This window comes from Myxine glutinosa, chromosome 3 (assembly GCF_964187855.1).
Source record: "Myxine glutinosa chromosome 3, kmMyxGlut1.1, whole genome shotgun sequence".
Taxonomy (NCBI): Eukaryota; Metazoa; Chordata; class Myxini; order Myxiniformes; family Myxinidae; genus Myxine; species Myxine glutinosa.
The window spans coordinates 163,023,013-163,043,311 of NC_136263.1; the positions used below are offsets into that span (position 1 = coordinate 163,023,013).

General features: G+C 47.5%; 1 protein-coding gene across 7 annotated transcripts in view; it reads right to left on the reverse strand.

Moving 5' to 3' along the window:
* The window catches only part of SPTAN1 (spectrin alpha, non-erythrocytic 1), a 186,045-nt gene that overhangs the window by 148,406 nt on the left and 17,340 nt on the right, over window positions 1-20,299 (reverse strand). For all 7 annotated transcript variants that reach the window (XM_078774711.1, XM_078774710.1, XM_078774709.1 and 4 more), the window contains one exon: window positions 50-126. In XM_078774711.1, coding sequence (XP_078630837.1) covers window positions 50-123 — 74 coding nt within the window. In that variant the 5' untranslated portion in view covers window positions 124-126. Of the gene's footprint in view, window positions 1-49; window positions 127-20,299 lie in introns of those variants that run through there.

Consider the following 20,299-nt stretch of genomic DNA (forward strand, 5'->3'; position numbering starts at 1 on the left):
ACAAACCGTGCACAACACATTCTCCAGACACCAAAGATAAAGAACACACCTGTCCAGAACCTGCTGTCGACGTTCTTGTATATCGTCTGCGGTTTCCAAGATTTTCACTCCAACCGAATCCATGTCCTACATCGAAGGAAGAGTGGGAAAAAGTCAGATATGCCACCATATAGTGTTTCTAACAAAGAAACACTCAATTAACTTCAGGAAAATGTTGGGAGGCTGACAAAACACCATGATACAAGATGTTCTAACGCCGGATATACAGGAGCAATCTAAGTTTTTTTTTCCTTGCCCAAAAAAAAAAAAAACGATCAGAATATATCGCTTGTCATTAATAGACACCACTTTTTTCACCCACCGTTAATCCACCCCAGATCCACTTTTTTGAAATACCAACTTCTTTCCTGGAAGTCCTTGCAGTGTCCATGTGTTTTATACTTCTCCCACCCTTCCCACGCCTCCTCCCCCCAAGTCCTCTCCCTCCCACAGATCTCCCGATGCCCCTGCTCTTAAATGTTGTGCTTGTGTGCTTCCCCCTCTCTCCCCATCTTGTCTACCACTCCCCTTATTATGTTTTATGTGTCCGTTTTTGTATTTTGTGATTAATGTTAGCTCTTTCACGAGCCTCGATCCTGTATCCAAAACAAAACAAAAAAAATTGTTTCTCTGAAGGTGCACCCTTCATCTGCATGTGATGATTGACATTTTGTTTTCGTCGACGATTGTATTTTTATGGAATATTTTCGCCGAATTTTCATCAAAGTGGGTTGACATTCAAATCTAATTTCACTTTGACTGAGAGCTACAGAGATTGTGAGATGGAGTTCTAGTATTTACCGCCAGCTATCGAGATTGAGATTCACAACAACACTTATCCGAAGCACCTTCCATTTGCATGAGCAGAGCGTTGAACTGTGCTTGCGTCCTGGGTATGGATAGTATTCCTTATGCATCGAATTGTGGAGTTTTTGGGGTGAGGGGAGGGGGGTTTATCTATTTATTTGCCAGTGGTCCATCTCCACCCTTGCCTCCCCAGTGTTGACGGTTCAGTTTGAATTACATCATTTACTAAGGCCTTGTCGATGTGGGGTTTTTTGAGAATCTTCATCACCTCCTGTTCAGATGTTTTTAGATTTTGATAAATACTTATTTATTTATCCCCATGTTTGACCTTTCATCGAGACACAATTCCTCAAAATATTCAGCCCACCTGTTTCAGCAAACAGGAGTTTTACATCCTTGCTTTATAATCCTTGTTATGTTGTATAATTCTTGTGTTTCATGTGCTTAATCCCCTGATGCATCGATGGATTATTCTTGCTCTTCGATCACAAAAAAAACCACACACAACCACACAAAAAAACACCACACAAAAAAAACACCACACAAAAACACCACACAAAAGAACACCACACAAAAGAACACCACACAAAAAAACCACACAAAAAAACACCACACAAAAGAACACCACACAAAAGAACACCACACAAAAGAACACCACACAAAAGAACACCACACAAAAAAACACCACACAAAAAAACACCACAAAAAAACACCACACAAAAAAACCACACAAAAAAACCACACACAAAAAAACCACACACAAAAAAACCACACACAAAAAAACCACACACAAAAAAACCACACACAAAAAAACCACACACAAAAAAACCACACACAAAAAAACCACACACAAAAAAACCACACACAAAAAAACCACACACAAAAAAACCACACACAAAAAAACCACACACAAAAAAACCACACACAAAAAAACCACACAAAAAAACCACACAAAAAAACCACACACAAAAAAACCACACACAAAAAAACCACACACAAAAAAACCACACACAAAAAAACCACACACAAAAAAACCACACACAAAAAAACCACACACAAAAAAACCACACAAAAAAACCACACACAAAAAAACCACACACAAAAAAACCACACACAAAAAAACCACACACACACACACACACACACACACACACACACACACACACACACACACACACACACACACACACACACACACACACACACACACACACACACACACACACACCTGTAGGGCCCTAGAAATGCAATTCATGCTCATGACTGGAAGCACGATAGGCACAGCAGCTGTTTCCAGTCGACTCGTGTTTTTGTACCGCAACATCTTTTCAAAATTATTCAAATTAGTAAAACAGGTGCCGAAATAATTAGACAGCAAACACTAATTTTAAGATTGCATAAATAAATGTGGGTTTTCCATTGTGCACGTCAGTGTGGCGCATTCAGCGACAGCAGTTTAGTTGGCAGTTTTTTCTCTCAAAATAAATAAATAAATAAAAATAACAATAAAAATAATAATAATAATAATAATAATAATAAGCATGTATTTAATGCCTTTAAGCATGCATTTTTAAATTTAGGTTAACAAAATACCACAGTGTACAAGTTAAAACGTGAACAAGCAGTCAACACTTAAAGTGAAAATTATTCCCCGAAGATCGCACGTCGACAGATGGTCTGCTTGCCATTACCATACAAGATTTTCTTCCCGATAATTTAGAGAACATGAGGTGGACGTGATATTTCAATCAAATTAGTTGTTAAAAAAAATTTATACACACATAACTCCCCCCCCCCCCCCCCGCGTGTGCAGACATATCTAATCAGACCTCTACTCCAATCAGATATATCTATATATATCTGACACACATACACACACGACTGTAGCTCCTGTGATTTCTTCCCTACCAATAAAAGTGACAAACTTGCAACAAAGGACAACCGAATGAGCAAATAGATATTTTTTACATCCTCATCGTTGACCTGTGGAAAACGAATGATAAAACAAAGACTTTACCACAGGCGCAATTTGACTGCGCTCCGGTGGAGACGCGCCACTACCGCCCGTCATCTTCTTTCACGTTTCCTCTCACGGAGCGCACTCCGCTATATAAGGATTCACCCGGGCCTCGGCACTGCAATGCGGAGTGCGTCAGCATCATTTAGCACAGTGCAGCAATGGTGCGGTGCTCACAGCATATTCGCTAAGCAGGTCAGCGGTTGATAGATGACTAGCTAATTTACAAACCAAGCACGCTGCCAGAAATTTTTTGGTTTTTGCACAAAGAGTCACCACGCCCTTGTCTTTGAATCGACAGAAAACAGTGAGAACACTGAACAACGATTTTTCAGACGTTGAGATAACATTATTGTTTATTGATATTAAGTGGGCTTCCTTTTATTTTTGTTGTTTCTTTCATATTTCAGAGTAATAATCATCATTGAGTGAGGTGGTGTCCAGCAGGTTTGGTGCAGAGGTAGTTGATTTGCCTTTGAGCCGTTTTGTCTTGGAGCAATTCCTGACTACGAACTGCCACCTGAATGTTTATCAAACGGGAAACTGCATCAATTCTTTCACTGTCCCGCAATGGATGTTAAGCTGCATGAGATCCATTTGCCATCGGTGAATGCTGATGGGGGTGAAAGATACCATGGTGTATTTTGACCAAGAGTTGTTGCCGGTACCACTGACCGAATTCTAAATCCCTCCACCTAATGTAAAAGAGTACTGCATGAGCAGCACGATTGCTGTAACCATTGGATCAAATTTGGAATCAAATCCTGGTCTGATGTACATGCGGTTGCTCACAATGGCTGTACAGTATGTACTGAAAACAACCAAAATCAATAGCACAATGCACATCTGAAGCTTTCGTAAATTAATTTATAATGTCCGGAATTAAAACAAAGCGCACACGCATGCACACGCACACACCCCTTCCCCTCCCCAAGGACTCCCACCACACCCCTTCCCCTCCCCAAGGACTCCCACCACACCCCTTCCCCTCCCCAAGGACTCCCACCACACCCCTTCCCCTCCCCAAGGACTCCCACCACACCTTCCCCTCCCCCCACCTCAGCCCCTGCGGACTCCAACCTCACCCCTTCCCCATCCCACCCTTTCCCTCTGGACTTCGATTCCAATCAGATTTTTCCATCTTCATTTACGCATTGTAAGCCACACATGATACCGACACACAGTCATGGCCAAAAAATATTGTCACCCTTGCACTTTTTTCAAATAATGCACCATTTCTTCCAGCATATTGTTGAAATTGAACAATATTTTGATATCCACAAATGTATTTATTTGGTTTGCAGTGGAACAAAACAAAAAAAGCTGAAAAGAAATACTAAATCTTAGCTTATTCCACAAAGAAATCCTAAAATGGCCCAGACAATATTATTGGCAGCTTTTAGAAGTTGTTAAAAATAATTAGATTTCAAGCAGGTGATTCTCCTTTACTTTGGAATTGAACTCACCTGTGGTGAGTTTCAGGTGCCTGCATTATAAAAATCACTCATTCAACCAATTTGAATAGAAATATTCAAAATTGAATAGAATAGAATATTCATTCCTGTCATCCTTCCGAGGTCGGCTAATTGAGTACCAGTTCACTGGTAATTCCCTGTTTGTCGTTAAAGGCGGCAAAAAGGGTTGGCGTCAGGAAGGGCATCCGGCCGTAAAACATTGCTTCAAAAAGGGGACCAAAAAAACAACAACAACCACGGTTCCCGAAAAAGGCCAACCCCCGCTTTGCGGGGAAAAATGGCCTCTAAAGGTGGTTTTTAACCAATTTGAATAGAGAAAAGGACTCATTCTGCTGTTTTGTGTCACTGTGTACTGCAATGAGCATGGAGAAAAGAAAGAAAACCAGAGAATTGTAGGAGGAGGTCAGACAAGATTGTAGCCAAGCATGGACAATATCAAGGCGAGAAGTCCATCTCCAGAGATCTTGATGTTCCTGTGTCCACCGTACACAATATTATCAGGAAGTTTAAAGCCCATGGCACTGTAGCCAACCTCCCTGGACGTGGCCACAAGAGAAAACCTGATCGAAGATTGCAGCGAAGGATTGTCCGAATGGTGGAGAAAGCACCTCGATCAACGGCCAAACAGATTCAAGCTGACCTTCAGACACAAGCTACGACAGTTTCAACTCACACAGTTTCAACTCGCACCATCCGTCACCAACTCGATGAAAAGGGGTTCTATGGTAGGAGACTCAGGAGGACTCCAATGCTGAGAGAGAGACACATAAGAAAGTACGACTAGAGTTTGCCAAATCACACGTAAACAAGCAAAAATCCTGCTGGGAGAATGTCCTGTGGACAGATGAGACCAAATTGGAGCTTTTTGGTAAAGTACATCATCACTATGTTTATAGAAAACAAAATGAAGCCTTCAAAGAAAAGAACACCTTCCCTACAATAAAACATGGAGGAGGTTCAGTGATGTTTTGGGTTGCTCTGCTGCCTCTGGCACCGGGTGCCTTGAATGTGTGCATGAAATCAGGAGATTACCAAGGCATTTTGGAGCACAATGTTGAACCCAGTGTCAGAAAGCTGGGTCTCCGTCGAAGGTCATGGGTCTTGCAGCAGGACAATGACCCCAAACACATTTCAAAAAGCACCCAGGAATGGTTCAAGACAAAAGGCTGGACTGTTCTGAAGTGGCCAGCAATGAGTCCAGATCTAAATCCCATTGAACACCTGTGGGGAGATCTGAAAAGAGCAGTTGGGAGAAGGCACCCTTCAAATCTGGGAGAACTGGAGCAGTTTGCACAAGAGTGGGCCAAACTGCCAGTGGATCCTGGTGCTACCATACACCTTCCACGTCTTAATGATTGTCTTGATTGTGCTCTAAGGGATATTCAAGGCCTTCAAAATATTTTTAAACCCATCCCCCGATCTGTGCCTTTCCATAACTTTATCCCGGAGATCTTTTGAAAGCTCCTTGGTGCTCATGGTTGACTATTTTCTGTGAAATGCACTACCCAGGAGAGGAAACCTACAGGAACAGCTGATTTTATTCTGAAATGAACAGCTGATTTTATTCTGAAATAATCAGAATCACTACAATTTAACACAGGTGGAGGCCAATTAGTTTGATGTGCAATTTTGAAAGTGATTGGTTACACCTGAGATTCATTACCCTAACCAGAGGAGGGTATTGCATTTGAGTCCGTTTGTTTGTCTGTCTGTCCGCACATAATAATTATGATTTTCTCTGCAACCGTTGGCCCGATTGACAGGAAATTTTCACCACAGGTGCACCTCCACCTGTAGAATTTAAAAAATAATTATGACGTCATATGTCACGTGGTTCGGCTGCCATCTTGGAAAAACCGAAAAAATTTGCACCTCTATATCTCCGAAAGCGCTGAATAGAAAAAATTGAGACATGGCTCATTGTAAAGAACTCTCCATGGGGAATAAAATATGTTAATGATGATGTCATTAAAAAAAACCACCTTTAGAGGCCATTAGATGATGTCATAGGAGCCTCCATTATGACATCATTCGACAAGTACAAAACTTCATCCAATCAAGATGAAATTTATTGAACATCATGTCTGCATAAACTGGTGGAGAAAAAAAAAATGATGACGTCAGTCACGTGGTTCGGCCGCCATTTTGGAACCACCGAAAAGACTTTGCACCTCTATATCTCCGAAAGCACTGAATAGAAAAAATTGAGACATGGCTCATTGTAAAGAACTCTCCATGGGGAATAAAATATGTAAATGATAATGTCATAGTTGCCTCCATCATGACGTCATAATTCGACAAGTACAAAACTTCATCCGATCAAGATGAAATTGCTTGAGCATAATCTAGGAATAAATTAGTTTAGAAAAAATAATAATGATGATGTCACCGGTCACGTGGTTGGGCCGCCATATTTGTTTTAACACAAAAGCCATAAAAACCACTGAAAATATATCCTGGCGAGGGTTTGCAATCTCTGATTGCTCTTTTTGTTGTTTACAATTACCATTAAAAGGGGCATTGACATTTATCCAACCAAGATATTGTAGTTTTGTATTTTTAATTAATTTTCTGAAATTGGTATTTATTTTTCATTTGGAAGTTGTGGGTTACAATGTGCAAACAAGAAAGAGCAATCAGAGATTGCAGACCCTCACCAGGATGTGTCTTCAGTGGTTTTTAAGGCTTTTGTGTTAAAACAAATATGGCGACAGAACTACGTGACCGATATCATTTTTTTTTCTCCACCAATTAATCCCTAGATTATGCTCAAGAAATTTTATCTTGATCGGATGAAGTTTTGTACTTGTCGAATTATGACGTCATAATGGAGGCACCTATGACATTATCATTAACATATTTTATTCCCCATGGAGAGTTCTTTACAATGAGCCATGTCTCAATTTTTTCTATTCAGCGCTTTCGGAGATATAGAGGTGCAAAAATTTTCGGTTTTTCCAAGATGGCGGCCGAACCACGTGACATATGACGTCATAATTATTTTAAAAATTCTACAGGTGGAGGTGCACCTGTGGTGAAAATTTCCTGTCAATCGGGCCAACGGTTGCAGAGAAAATCATAATTATTATGTGCGGACAAACAGACAAACAAACAGACTCAAATGCAATATATTGTTGCGGAGATGAGGACTGTATATTTTTTGATTGTGTGCTGTACTATTATTATTATTGTTTATTCTGCGCCCCCCTACCTCCGGAGCTGTGTAAAGGTGAAAGGGCATCCCATAATTAGTCCACAAGCATACACATCAGCCAAATAATAGAATACCCCTGTTGATAGTTATCTCTTATTCTGTGTTTTAGAGTAAGGCTGTGTCTCCCATTAATTAAAGTACTCCATTGCACCAGTGAAAGAGAATAGATCCCCTTTCCTTCCCATCCCCAAAATCTCCATTTCCTTTTACATCCCCTTCCGTCATTGCCGGGCCTCGATTGCCGAATTACCTCCCCTCCAATAACCGCCATTGAACATGAGCTCGAATCGGAGAAGAAAGGCGTGCCCGCCCGTCGTCATCAAGGGCGGAGCCAGAGGGTCGCGCGACCAACCAGGGCCGAGGTGAGCACCCCGATGGGCGTGTCCTGAAGGCCGGCGGCTTAATCGCCGGAGGCGTTATAAAAGCGCGCACGCAAGTGAGTAGTGAGTCGGTTGCCAGGGGAGAGTCGTGAGGAGTCAGTCAGTGGAGTCGGTGGTCAGTTGGTTGAGTTGGTCACCAAGAGAGAGAGTCGGTGGTGGTGGTCAGTTGGTTGCGTTGGTTGCGGTTAGGAGTCGGTGGTAAAGAGTGAGTGGACCAAGAACGAGTTGAGGGTTTGGACCAGACAAGTCGGACAAGGCCTGGCAAAGCACGCGACGTACACAGCAGCCACAACAGCAGCGTGGGGGCCTGAACGGCGGTTTGGAGCAGGGCCGTAAAGGAACGGCGGCTGCTAAACGCGCCAGTTGAGCTGCAGGACCCCCTTGGACCTTTCCTCTCCCTCCAGCCATCCACCTCCTGCCTTTCCACCCTTCTTGTGGACGTGAGTTTGTTCTGTTTGTTCTGTTTGTTCTGTCCTGGGAATAAGTTAAGTCTGTAGATAAGCTAGTATTTGCACTGTGTCACCTGCGTCTTATGTGTTGTAAATAAACCTTGATTGCTCCTTTTTGCTTGTGTAAATAATAAATCCCATTACTCGTCTGTACGTCTTCTCGTTTTATTCCTTCTTCTTCTTCACATCCGTGTCGCCTTTGTCTTTTCCCTATTGACTAGCTGCGGTGCGATCCGGCCAACGTCTGGGTGAATCGGGTGAGTCGGGGATCCTGTTAGGTCGCGGTAATACACCACCGCTCGGTCATCATAACATCTGTCCGCGATCTGTAACAATTGGTTGTCAGGAGTTGGATTCGGACCTGGGACTAAATTTGTTAGGCCCAAATTTTGGAACACCAATTGTGTTATTAGGTAACAATTGGTGTCTGGGAGTGAGATTCGGGGCCCGAACCAAATTTTTAAAACATCTAAAAAAAAAAAAAATTTGGTCAAAATTTGGAGCGGCCGAAATTTGTTTTGTTTTACAAAACCCGAATTTTGAAATCGCGCCATGGCTGGTCAAGGCGACGGGATGCCGGTGGGAGAGATAGACGGGGTAGAATCGACCCAGGACCTCGGGGAAATGTATGTGGAGGAAAGGGTGGAGGAGAGTAAAGAAGGTGTGGTTGAGGGGGTATCAGGTGCACAAAATGGCGCTCTCGCGCACGTGGCTACAGCGGCACCAAATTTTGCCGCGCCCGTGACCGTAGTAGCGGGCTTTGATGTGGGGGACTTCATGGCGCAATTCGCCGAGATGCTGAGAATAAACGGGGAGAAATCGAGTAAGGAAATGGATGCTCAGAGTGAGCAAATTGAAGCAACAATAAACGGAATGAGGGCCGATAGGAAGGAAAGGGAGCAGAGGGACAGAGACCGCAAGTTGGGCGAAAGGGTCCCAGGGGTGCACGAGGAGGTAAAGCGGGTCGAGAAGCGCCGGTTGAGCGAAGCGGAGGAAAGCGCGGGTACAATGACGGGGGTAGAAATCGCGACACGGGGTTTGGAAAAGCCGGCGACCGATGAGGTAGAGGGAATTTTATTAAAGCCAACGGTCGTCGAGGTGAGTAAAGAAAAAGCGGAAGTGGGCATTGAAATTGAAGAGATGACGGAGGTAGCCCGGGAATTGCAGGGAGAAATGGATTATGTACAAAGTCCCTGCTCACATCACGATGCTGTGCTTAACCCGAATGGAAGTTTGCAGGTTTTGGTGCAGGGAGGAAGAAGAACCCCGAAGGTGAGACGTGCTGTTGTGTATTGTGCGGGGAGATTTTGTAAGAGGATGTTTGGCGACAAAAGAATTTTCACGCGCTTGGGATCGAGGAAGCATCCGGGCGTTGGTGAGGGGTCCCGTGTGAGTGGAAATGGCAAGCGTGTGGAAAAAAAGTGTGCGTCAAGGGGTGAGCGTGTTACGAAGCGCGAGTGTGATACCGAGTGCGAGCGAGAATGCACGTCGGGGTGTACGGAGTGTGACACGAATAGTGAGTTGGTGATGGCGCAGGTGCGAGAGGGCACATCGGAGCGCGAGTGTGAAACCGAGTGCGAGCGAGAATGCACGTCGGGGTGTATGGAGTGTGACACGAATAGTGAGTTGGTGATGGCGCGGGTGTGGGAGAGCCCATGTGAGCGCGTTAGTGGGTGGATGCAAGAGTGCACGCCCATGGTGAGTGTTACGGAGGACGTAACGGAGGAGAGGTGTGGACCAAAGTGTGCGCAAGAGTGTGCGCGAGAGGTGTGGTGTGTAACAGGGAGAGCGTTGGTGGAATGTACGGACGGCGTTGGAACGCCAGGTTTTGTGAGGGAAAAAGGGGTAGCGTATGCGTGTGAGCATGCAAGTAAAGCATCGACGGTAACCGGGTTAGTGGTTAGGGCGACGGATAGCCGATGCGAGCACTCGGGGCGTGGGGTGCTTTGTTGGGTGCGAGGCCCGGCGCGGATCGATGCTGCGTCGCTTCTCTTCGAAGCGTCGTTGCCGATTCGGGCTTGGCCCCGCCCCGCACGGTCGAGTCCGGGCTTTGTCGGGTGAGGCGACCGGTCCGGTTCAAGGGCGAGTGGGAGGAAGCGGAACGGTGCCCCCTCGTGGGGACGGGGTTCCGACCGGGGGAGATTGAGCCATCGGGCCCGGGACCGCAAGGTGCCGCGCCGAGATGGTGCGTGGAGCCTCGGTCCAACCAAACCACCTCCCTTGAACCGAAAGCCGGACGGATTCAACCTGCAGGCGACCAAACCACCCGAATTCATTGCTCGGCTTTACGAACCGAGTTTAATGATGTCACGACGCACCGAGGCTAGGATATAGTGGACTGTGATGATGGTGATAGTGATAGTGATTTGATACGAAATTTATAATAGTGGGTAGAATTGGCAGTAAATGGAAAATTTTTGAATTGGTTGGAATTTGGACGAGCAAAATTGATAGTGAGGGCAAATGCGCTATAGATTATGGGGTGTATGGCAGTGAAAACTAGCCCGGGTGGGTTAGGTTATATTGTGTGTAGGGATCTAGCGGAGATGACATTAGGTGACGTTAAGGTTAGTTAGTGACAAGGATACCTGTAGTGGGGACGCAGGTAGATTAGCGTGGTTGATAATGACGTGGGAGCGCAATAGTTTAAAGGGACGACTGGGAAGCGCAAGTTTCAGAGGGGAGTAGTTAGCTGAGATGATGCCGTGTGTTTGAGGATTGAACAGGTGTGATTGCACAGGTGTGCAACTGAACAGGTGTGTGGAGCAGTGTATGAGTGAGTGATGGTGATGTGTGTTGTGTTGACCAACTGGTCCAGGAAGAGGAGGAGGGTGCAGGTGGCACCAGGTATGATTGCACAGGTGTGCAACGACAGGTGAATGGAGGACAAGTGTATGTGGCTGTGTGGAATAAATGGTAGTGTGGAATAAATGGAGTATTGGAATGGATGGTCGTGGAGTGAGTATGGTGGAAATTGTGGAGTGGAGTGGATGGTGTGAATGGGGGAAGAGTGGACCCCCATCACGGATACCCGGGGCGGGTAGTGTAAGTGTTAGGTAGAGGGTACAGGTAAATTGTGGTTGGATATTGGCATCTGTGGTGCGGGTGAAAGAATGGTCTTTGGATGGGTGCATTAGTGTTGTGGAAATGGCTGGGCGTGTAGCCTGTTAGTGTGTGTAGTTGGTTGGGCGCTCCACCACTGTGAGGATGTCGGCCAGGTGAGGCCGCAGGTGGGCTCTGGGAGCCGGTAGTAGTTGTTGTGGATGGGGCCCGAGGATCCGGAGGACGGACCCGGGTAGCCCAGTGCCAGAGGGCACCGAGTGGGGTGACAGAGCCAGGAGGGGCTGTCCCCAGTTAGTTAGGTTAGGGTGAGGAGCTAGGTAAGCTCGGGTGGCAACTACAGTGGTGGAGGTGTGCAGGTGGGTAGACCTGCTGGGAGAGCTACACGTCGCAGCCCAGAAATTGTGCGAGAGCACCGGGAGATGAATCGGGGGAGTGAGACCCCAAATTGAGAAGCACCACAGTTTGGTCAATGGGAATTGGTTTTTAGAACCCATAGTGTAAGTTGGCCAATGGATTGGCAGGGAAAGACCCCGGGTAGTGTAAAGTGTGTTAATGTCATTTAGGAAGTAGTTAGGATGAAGTCTCCTCGCACCATCTGCATCCACTCACCTGAGGTGACAGGTACTCCGCACCATGCCATGTTTAATTATTTTTACTGTGCAAATGTTTGGATTGTGAGACGCATCATGACGTGGGTGTGACATTGTGCTTTGATGTTCCATCTCTGCCTCCTTATGAGGATTGATGATGAATTTGGTGATGGCAAATTTTGAAGTAGAGGGATTGTGGAGACGAATTTGGTGTAGGGGAAATATGGGGAAGACGTGACAGTAGTGACGAATTTGTAAATGTGTAGATTTTTGTACATATGGGGTAAGGGCAAGGGTAGGGTAGGTGACAGGGGGGTGACGTACGGTAGGGACGAGCTTCTCACTTCGCCCTCCGTACGCATTTCGCCTTGCATTGCCTTATTGATGTGTACCCTTGTGACCTTACCCCTCGCTCAATTGTCTTTCCCCTTTTGTCTCCCACATGACCTGTGCGCCACTGGGTGCCGAGGGGAGCGTGCGTGGGTCGGCCATTGTGCGCCCGAAATTCCCAGAACCAGCTGTCTGCATCGATGCACCACATTATGGACCACATGTCTGTGGCCGAGCACCACCTATGGACCCCATGGGTTGGGGCATGGCCCCTCTGCTGGCACCGGCCATGAGGGCCCGAAATCTTGCTGGCGGACCTTGGCCACAGGGCACCGATGCCCCACAGGTGAACCACACGTAGTCGGCCCCTGTGGGCCATAAATAAAATAAAAACGGACACGTTAGGTGCATTATTTTATTGCAAATAGGCCGCCAGCAAGGGAAGATGACAACACCAGGAAAATAATAATAACCAGCAGAGGGAGCTGAAGAGCAAGAGACCACCTGCAGGGTTAGGGGTTGTTGAATTTATTTTATTGTTGAACATTGATGAACAATGGTGACTGCACCGATTGGTGCTTGGGTGTGTATTGGTGCGGTTTTGGGTGCTTTCATGGTGCATTGATGCAGAGCAGACTGTCTCCCCCCCGGAAAGAACAATCACAGGTCCTGGGTTAGTTTTGTAAATAAAAATAGCGTCATTGTAAATAATGCTTCCCACCGTCAGTGTATAGTTTGAAGACCATTCCGCAATTCGGTTAACTGTGGGCGTAAGTCTGTTAGGCAGGGTGCAATGGAGCAGCGGGACACATTTATTTATGTTTTAAAACTGTCGCACTCAGGGTCAGGTTAAAAGTAGAGGGAACTACACCTACGTGTCACACTAAAAGTAAAAGTTGTAGGCCCGGGACGTGCCTAAGAGGAGGAGGGTGCAGTGTTGCGGAGATGAGGACTGTATATTTTTTGATTGTGTGCTGTACTATTATTATTATTGTTTATTCTGCGCCCCCTACCTCCGGAGCTGTGTAAAGGTGAAAGGGCATCCCATAATTAGTCCACAAGCATACACATCAGCCAAATAATAGAATACCCCTGTTGATAGTTATCTCTTATTCTGTGTTTTAGAGTAAGGCTGTGTCTCCCATTAATTAAAGTACTCCATTGCACCAGTGAAAGAGAATAGATCCCCTTTCCTTCCCATCCCCAAAATCTCCATTTCCTTTTACATCCCCTTCCGTCATTGCCGGGCCTCGATTGCCGAATTACCTCCCCTCCAATAACCGCCATTGAACATGAGCTCGAATCGGAGAAGAAAGGCGTGCCCGCCCGTCGTCATCAAGGGCGGAGCCAGAGGGTCGCGCGACCAACCAGGGCCGAGGTGAGCACCCCGATGGGCGTGTCCTGAAGGCCGGCGGCTTAATCGCCGGAGGCGTTATAAAAGCGCGCACGCAAGTGAGTAGTGAGTCGGTTGCCAGGGGAGAGTCGTGAGGAGTCAGTCAGTGGAGTCGGTGGTCAGTTGGTTGAGTTGGTCACCAAGAGAGAGAGTCGGTGGTGGTGGTCAGTTGGTTGCGTTGGTTGCGGTGAGGAGTCGGTGGTAAAGAGTGAGTGGACCAAGAACGAGTTGAGGGTTTGGACCAGACAAGTCGGACAAGGCCTGGCAAAGCACGCGACGTACACAGCAGCCACAACAGCAGCGTGGGGGCCTGAACGGCGGTTTGGAGCAGGGCCGTAAAGGAACGGCGGCTGCTATACGCGCCGGTTGAGCTGCAGGACCCCCTTGGACCTTTCCTCTCCCTCCAGCCATCCACCTCCTGCCTTTCCACCCTTCTTGTGGACGTGAGTTTGTTCTGTTTGTTCTGTCCTGGGAATAAGTTAAGTCTGTAGATAAGCTAGTATTTGCACTGTGTCACCTGCGTCTTATGTGTTGTAAATAAACCTTGATTGCTCCTTTTTGCTTGTGTAAATAATAAATCCCATTACTCGTCTGTACGTCTTCTCGTTTTATTCCTTCTTCTTCTTCACATCCGTGTCGCCTTTGTCTTTTCCCTATTGACTAGCTGCGGTGCGATCCGGCCAACGTCTGGGTGAATCGGGTGAGTCGGGGATCCTGTTAGGTCGCGGTAATACACCACCGCTCGGTCATCATAACATCTGTCCGCGATCTGTAACAATATATATATATACTAGCTTGGCTCGGCTTGCTGCGCTCGCCTCACCACGTGTCGTTACCGAGGGACGGGCTTATTTTAGCTGAGGATAATGACTGTCCCTGAGTTGCTGTGTTGTCATGATTTACACCAATCATAATACAAACAATTACTTTGCACAAATGTATTTGTTGTGTTTGTGATATTACATTTTTATAGGCAATTTAGGTTGAAGATAAAGGTTGAATGTTTTTTTTTTTCAACGAAGAACCCCTCAGCACACACATAGGGGAGTGGTAGGTGCAGACTGGAAGTTTGGGACGATTACACCTCACCACCACGTAATTCAAAACACATCACCAAGTAATTCAAAACACCTCACCACGAAGTAATTCAAAACACCTCACAGCCATAAAACACGTAATAAAAACACCTCACCACCACAAAATTAAAAGCACCTCACCACCACGAAATTGAAAACACCTCACAGCCATCAAACACGTAATAAAAACACCTCACAGCCATCAAACACGAAATAAAAACACCTCACAGCCATCAAACACGAAATAAAAACACCTCACCACCACTAAATTAAAAACACCTCACAGCCATAAAACACGTAATAAAAACACCTCAGCCATAAAACACGTAGTAAAACACACCACCACAAAATTAAAAACACCTCACAGCCATAAAACACGTAATAAAAACACCTCAGCCAAAAAACAGGTAATAAAAATACCTCACAGCCCAAAAACAGGTAATAAAAACACCTCACCACCACAAAATGTAAAACGCCTCAAGCCATAAAACACGCAATAAAAACACACCACCACAAAATTAAAAACACCTCAGCCATAAAACATAATAAAAACACACCACCACAAAATTAAAAACACCTCACAGCCATAAAACATACCACCACAAAATTAAAAACACCTCAGCCATAAAACACGTAATAAAAACACCTCACAGCCATAAAACACATAATAAAAACACATCACAGCCATAAAAACAGGTAATAAAAACCTCACCACCACAAAATTAAAAACACCTCAGCCATAAAACACATAATAAAAACACACCACCACAAAATTAAAAACACCCCACAGCCATAAAACACGTAATAAAAACACACCACCACAAAATTAAAAACACCTCACAGCCATAAAACACGTAATAAAAACACCTCACCACCACAAAATTAAAAACACCTCACAGCCATAAAACATGTAATAAAAATACCTCACAGCCATAAAACACGTAATAAAAACACCTCACCACCACAAAATTAAAAACACCTCACAGCCATAAAACACGGAAAAAAACACCTCACAGCCACGAAATTAAAAACACCCCACCACCACGTCATTTAAAAACACCTCACCACCACGTAATTCAAAACACCTCATCACCAACTAATTCAAAACACCTCACCACCACGTAATTATAAATACCTCACCACCACGTAAATCAAAACACCTCACCACCACGTAAATCAAAACACCTCACCACCATGTTTTAAAAACACCTCACCACCATGTGATTTAAAAACACCTCACCACCACGTCATTTAAAAACACCTCACCACCACATAATTCAAAATACCTCACCACCACGTGATTCAAAACCACCACAACGTTATTAAAAACACTTCACAACCACGGAAACAAAAGTTTGAGGGAGTCGTTAATTAACACAGACACTGCCCAGATATTTAGATATCTATCTATAATTCCAGTAATCTCTGTGTGTTTGTTTGTCTGTGACCGCTGTTTCTCGACAACCACGGGTCCGATATACTTTAAACTTGCCAGGTATATTGCTGGGGACCCGAGGATGTGCCTTTTCAAGGTTTCATATTAATCGGACAATTACTTACCGAGCTATGTCCAAAAAACGATTCAACCAATCAGAGAGCAGCGAGCTATCGCGTGTGCCGAACGTGGCGAACACACTCTGCCTCGGACGGCACATTTGAGAGCGTATTCATTTATTTCACGTTTGCAAACTATGTTGGCGCTATGTTGGCGTTAAACTATGTTTTAAAACTAATAAAAACCATTTCATGTAAATAGAGGGGGGGGGGGGATTGTCACTGTACTCGCAAGCCGTTCGCCATTCGCTTTGGCGTTGCGAATGAACCAAAACATTTCATGTAAAGCGTTCGCCGTTCGCTTTGGCGTTGCGAATGGACCAAAACATTTCATGGACCAAACCATTTCATGTAAATAGAGGGGGGGGGGTTGTCACCGTACTCGCACCCACGTACCCACGTACCCACGTACGGGCATTGCACCCACGTACGGGCATGCCCTAGTATAGATAAATGACTGTACCCGAGTTGCCGTTTTGTCATGGTTTAAACCAATCATAATTCAAACAATTATTTTGCACAAATGTATTTGTAATATACGACAAACTTTTAATTTGACTTTTGATGTAATATACGACAAACTTGTAATTTTGAGAAGTTGAGAAAAAAAAAAAAAAAAATTGGAAAATTTTTCTAAAAAATACCCTTAGGACATACCGGGAGAGATATGTGCATACCAGAAGTTTGGTACGATTTCACAAAAGTTTGAGAAAGTAGTTCAGTGACAAGACAACACAGGACAACACAGGACAGGACAGACGCTGCACAGATATATATATAGATATGCACCGCCTCTGTCCTTTATGCACCACCAGATCTTTTAAGTTACAAACTCCAAACTTGGGGTACAAATACAACTTTGTTTGGGGGGGGTGGTAACATAGGCTATGTGGCCGCAGCCTCATGCTTGGGTGTGGACGGCTCGGGCGGGGAGTAGGGTGAGGGGCGGGGGGCGGGGGGCGGGGAGGGGGGAAGGCATAAATTCTCTGCGTAAATGTGTACCATGTGGCGCCACCTAGTGGTGGTGGCAGAGGGTATTACAATTTCCTTTTTTACCTGGTCAATGCTGAGTTTAAAGCACTCTTCGCACGGGTAAATTTGTCCTTTTTTATCGTTTTTGAAAATAAAATCACAAATTGACATTCAAGACAATATTAAGGTGTTAATTTGAACCTGTATTCCGTTGTCTTCGTTAAATCTGACAATAGTTTAAAATGTGACGTTCACCTTGAGGCATGGTTTCATAGCGGGTACATGTCATGGTGGCAGCTGCAGTTTGAGTCACATCCCTCAAGGGTATGTGCTGTTTGAAAACGATGGGTGGTATTGCTGTCCCGTTTGAACGGGATGTCCAGAGATGCCCGGAGACAGTTACATATTTATAATAAAATTTTTCCTTTATTAATTATTTTGCGCCTGTTGCTAAGATTGCCAGACCCCCATTCTGTGGTGCTGTCTTGCCTTCCCATCCCTTCATGCTGCCTTCCCTCCCCTAACGCTGCATTTCCCTCCCCTAACGCTGCCTTTCCCTCCCCTAACGCTGCCTTTCCCTCCCCTAACGCTGCCTTTCCCTCCCCTAACGCTGCCTTTCCCTCCCCTAACGCTGCCTTTCCCTCCCCTAACGCTGCCTTTCCCTCCCCTAACGCTGCCTTTCCCTCCCCTAACGCTGCCTTTCCCTCCCCTAACGCTGCCTTTCCCTCCCCTAAGGCTGCCTTTCCCTCCCCTAAGGCTGCCTTTCCCTCCCCTAAGGCTGCCTTTCCCTCCCCTAAGGCTGCCTTTCCCTCCCCTAAGGCTGCCTTTCCCTCCCCTAAGGCTGCCTTTCCCTCCCCTAAGGCTGCCTTTCCCTCCCCTAACGCTGCCTTTCCCTCCCCTAACGCTGCCTTTCCCTCCCCTAACGCTGCCTTTCCCTCCCCTAAGGCTGCCTGCCTTTCCCTCCCCTAAGGCTGCCTGCCTTTCCCTCCCCTAAGGCTGCCTGCCTTTCCCTCCCCTAAGGCTGCCTGCCTTTCCCTCCCCTAAGGCTGCCTGCCTTTCCCTCCCCTAAGGCTGCCTGCCTTTCCCTCCCCTAAGGCTGCCTTTCCCTCCCCTAAGGCTGCCTGCCTTTCCCTCCCCTAAGGCTGCCTGCCTTTCCCTCCCCTAAGGCTGCCTTTCCCTCCCCCAAGGCTGCCTTTCCCTCCCCCAAGGCTGCCTTTCCCTCCCCCAAGGCTGCCTTTCCCTCCCCCAACGCTGCCTTTCCCTCCCCTCACGCTGCCTTTCCCTCCCCTCACGCTGCCTTTCCCTCCCCTCACGCTGCCTTTCCCTCCCCTCACGCTGCCTTTCCCTCCCCTCACGCTGCCTTTCCCTCCCCTCACGCTGCCTGTCCCTCCCCTCACGCTGCCTTTCCCTCCCCCAACGCTGCCTTTCCCTCCCCCAAGGCTGCCTTTCCCTCCCCCAAGGCTGCCTTTCCCTCCCCCAAGGCTGCCTTTCCCTCCCCCAACGCTGCCTTTCCCTCCCCCAACGCTGCCTTTCCCTCCCCCAAGGCTGCCTTTCCCTCCCCCAAGGCTGCCTTTCCCTCCCCCAAGGCTGCCTTTCCCTCCCCCAAGGCTGCCTTTCCCTCCCCCAAGGCTGCCTTTCCCTCCCCCAAGGCTGCCTTTCCCTCCCCCAAGGCTGCCTTTCCCTCCCCCAAGGCTGCCTTTCCCTCCCCCAAGGCTGCCTTTCCCTCCCCCAAGGCTGCCTTTCCCTCCCCCAAGGCTGCCTTTCCCTCCCCCAAGGCTGCCTTTCCCTCCCCCAAGGCTGCCTTTCCCTCCCCCAAGGCTGCCTTTCCCTCCCCCAAGGCTGCCTTTCCCTCCCCTCACGCTGCCTTTCCCTCCCCTCACGCTGCCTTTCCCTCCCCTCACGCTGCCTTTCCCTCCCCTCACGCTGCCTTTCCCTCCCCTCACGCTGCCTTTCCCTCCCCTCACGCTGCCTTTCCCTCCCCTCACGCTGCCTTTCCCTCCCCTCACGCTGCCTTTCCCTCCCCTCACGCTGCCTTTCCCTCCCCTCACGCTGCCTTTCCCTCCCCTCACGCTGCCTTTCCCTCCCCTCACGCTGCCTTTCCCTCCCCTCACGCTGCCTTTCCCTCCCCTCACGCTGCCTTTCCCTCCCCTCACGCTGCCTTTCCCTCCCCTCACGCTGCCTTTCCCTCCCCTCACGCTGCCTTTCCCTCCCCTCACGCTGCCTTTCCCTCCCCTCACGCTGCCTTTCCCTCCCCTCACGCTGCCTTTCCCTCCCCTCACGCTGCCTTTCCCTCCCCTAAGGCTGCCTTTCCCTCCCCTAACGCTGCCTTTCCCTCCCCTAACGCTGCCTTTCCCTCCCCTAAGGCTGCCTTTCCCTCCCCTAAGGCTGCCTTTCCCTCCCCTAACGCTGCCTTTCCCTCCCCTAACGCTGCCTTTCCCTCCCCTAAGGCTGCCTTTCCCTCCCCTAACGCTGCCTTTCCCTCCCCTAACGCTGCCTTTCCCTCCCCTAAGGCTGCCTTTCCCTCCCCTAAGGCTGCCTTTCCCTCCCCTCACGCTGCCTTTCCCTCCCCTCACGCTGCCTTTCCCTCCCCTCACGCTGCCTTTCCCTCCCCTCACGCTGCCTTTCCCTCCCCTCACGCTGCCTTTCCCTCCCCTAACGCTGCCTTTCCCTCCCCTAACGCTGCCTTTCCCTCCCCTAACGCTGCCTTTCCCTCCCCTAACGCTGCCTTTCCCTCCCCTAAGGCTGCCTTTCCCTCCCCTAAGGCTGCCTTTCCCTCCCCTAAGGCTGCCTTTCCCTCCCCTAAGGCTGCCTTTCCCTCCCCTAAGGCTGCCTTTCCCTCCCCTAACGCTGCCTTTCCCTCCCCTAACGCTGCCTTTCCCTCCCCTAAGGCTGCCTTTCCCTCCCCTAACGCTGCCTTTCCCTCCCCTAACGCTGCCTTTC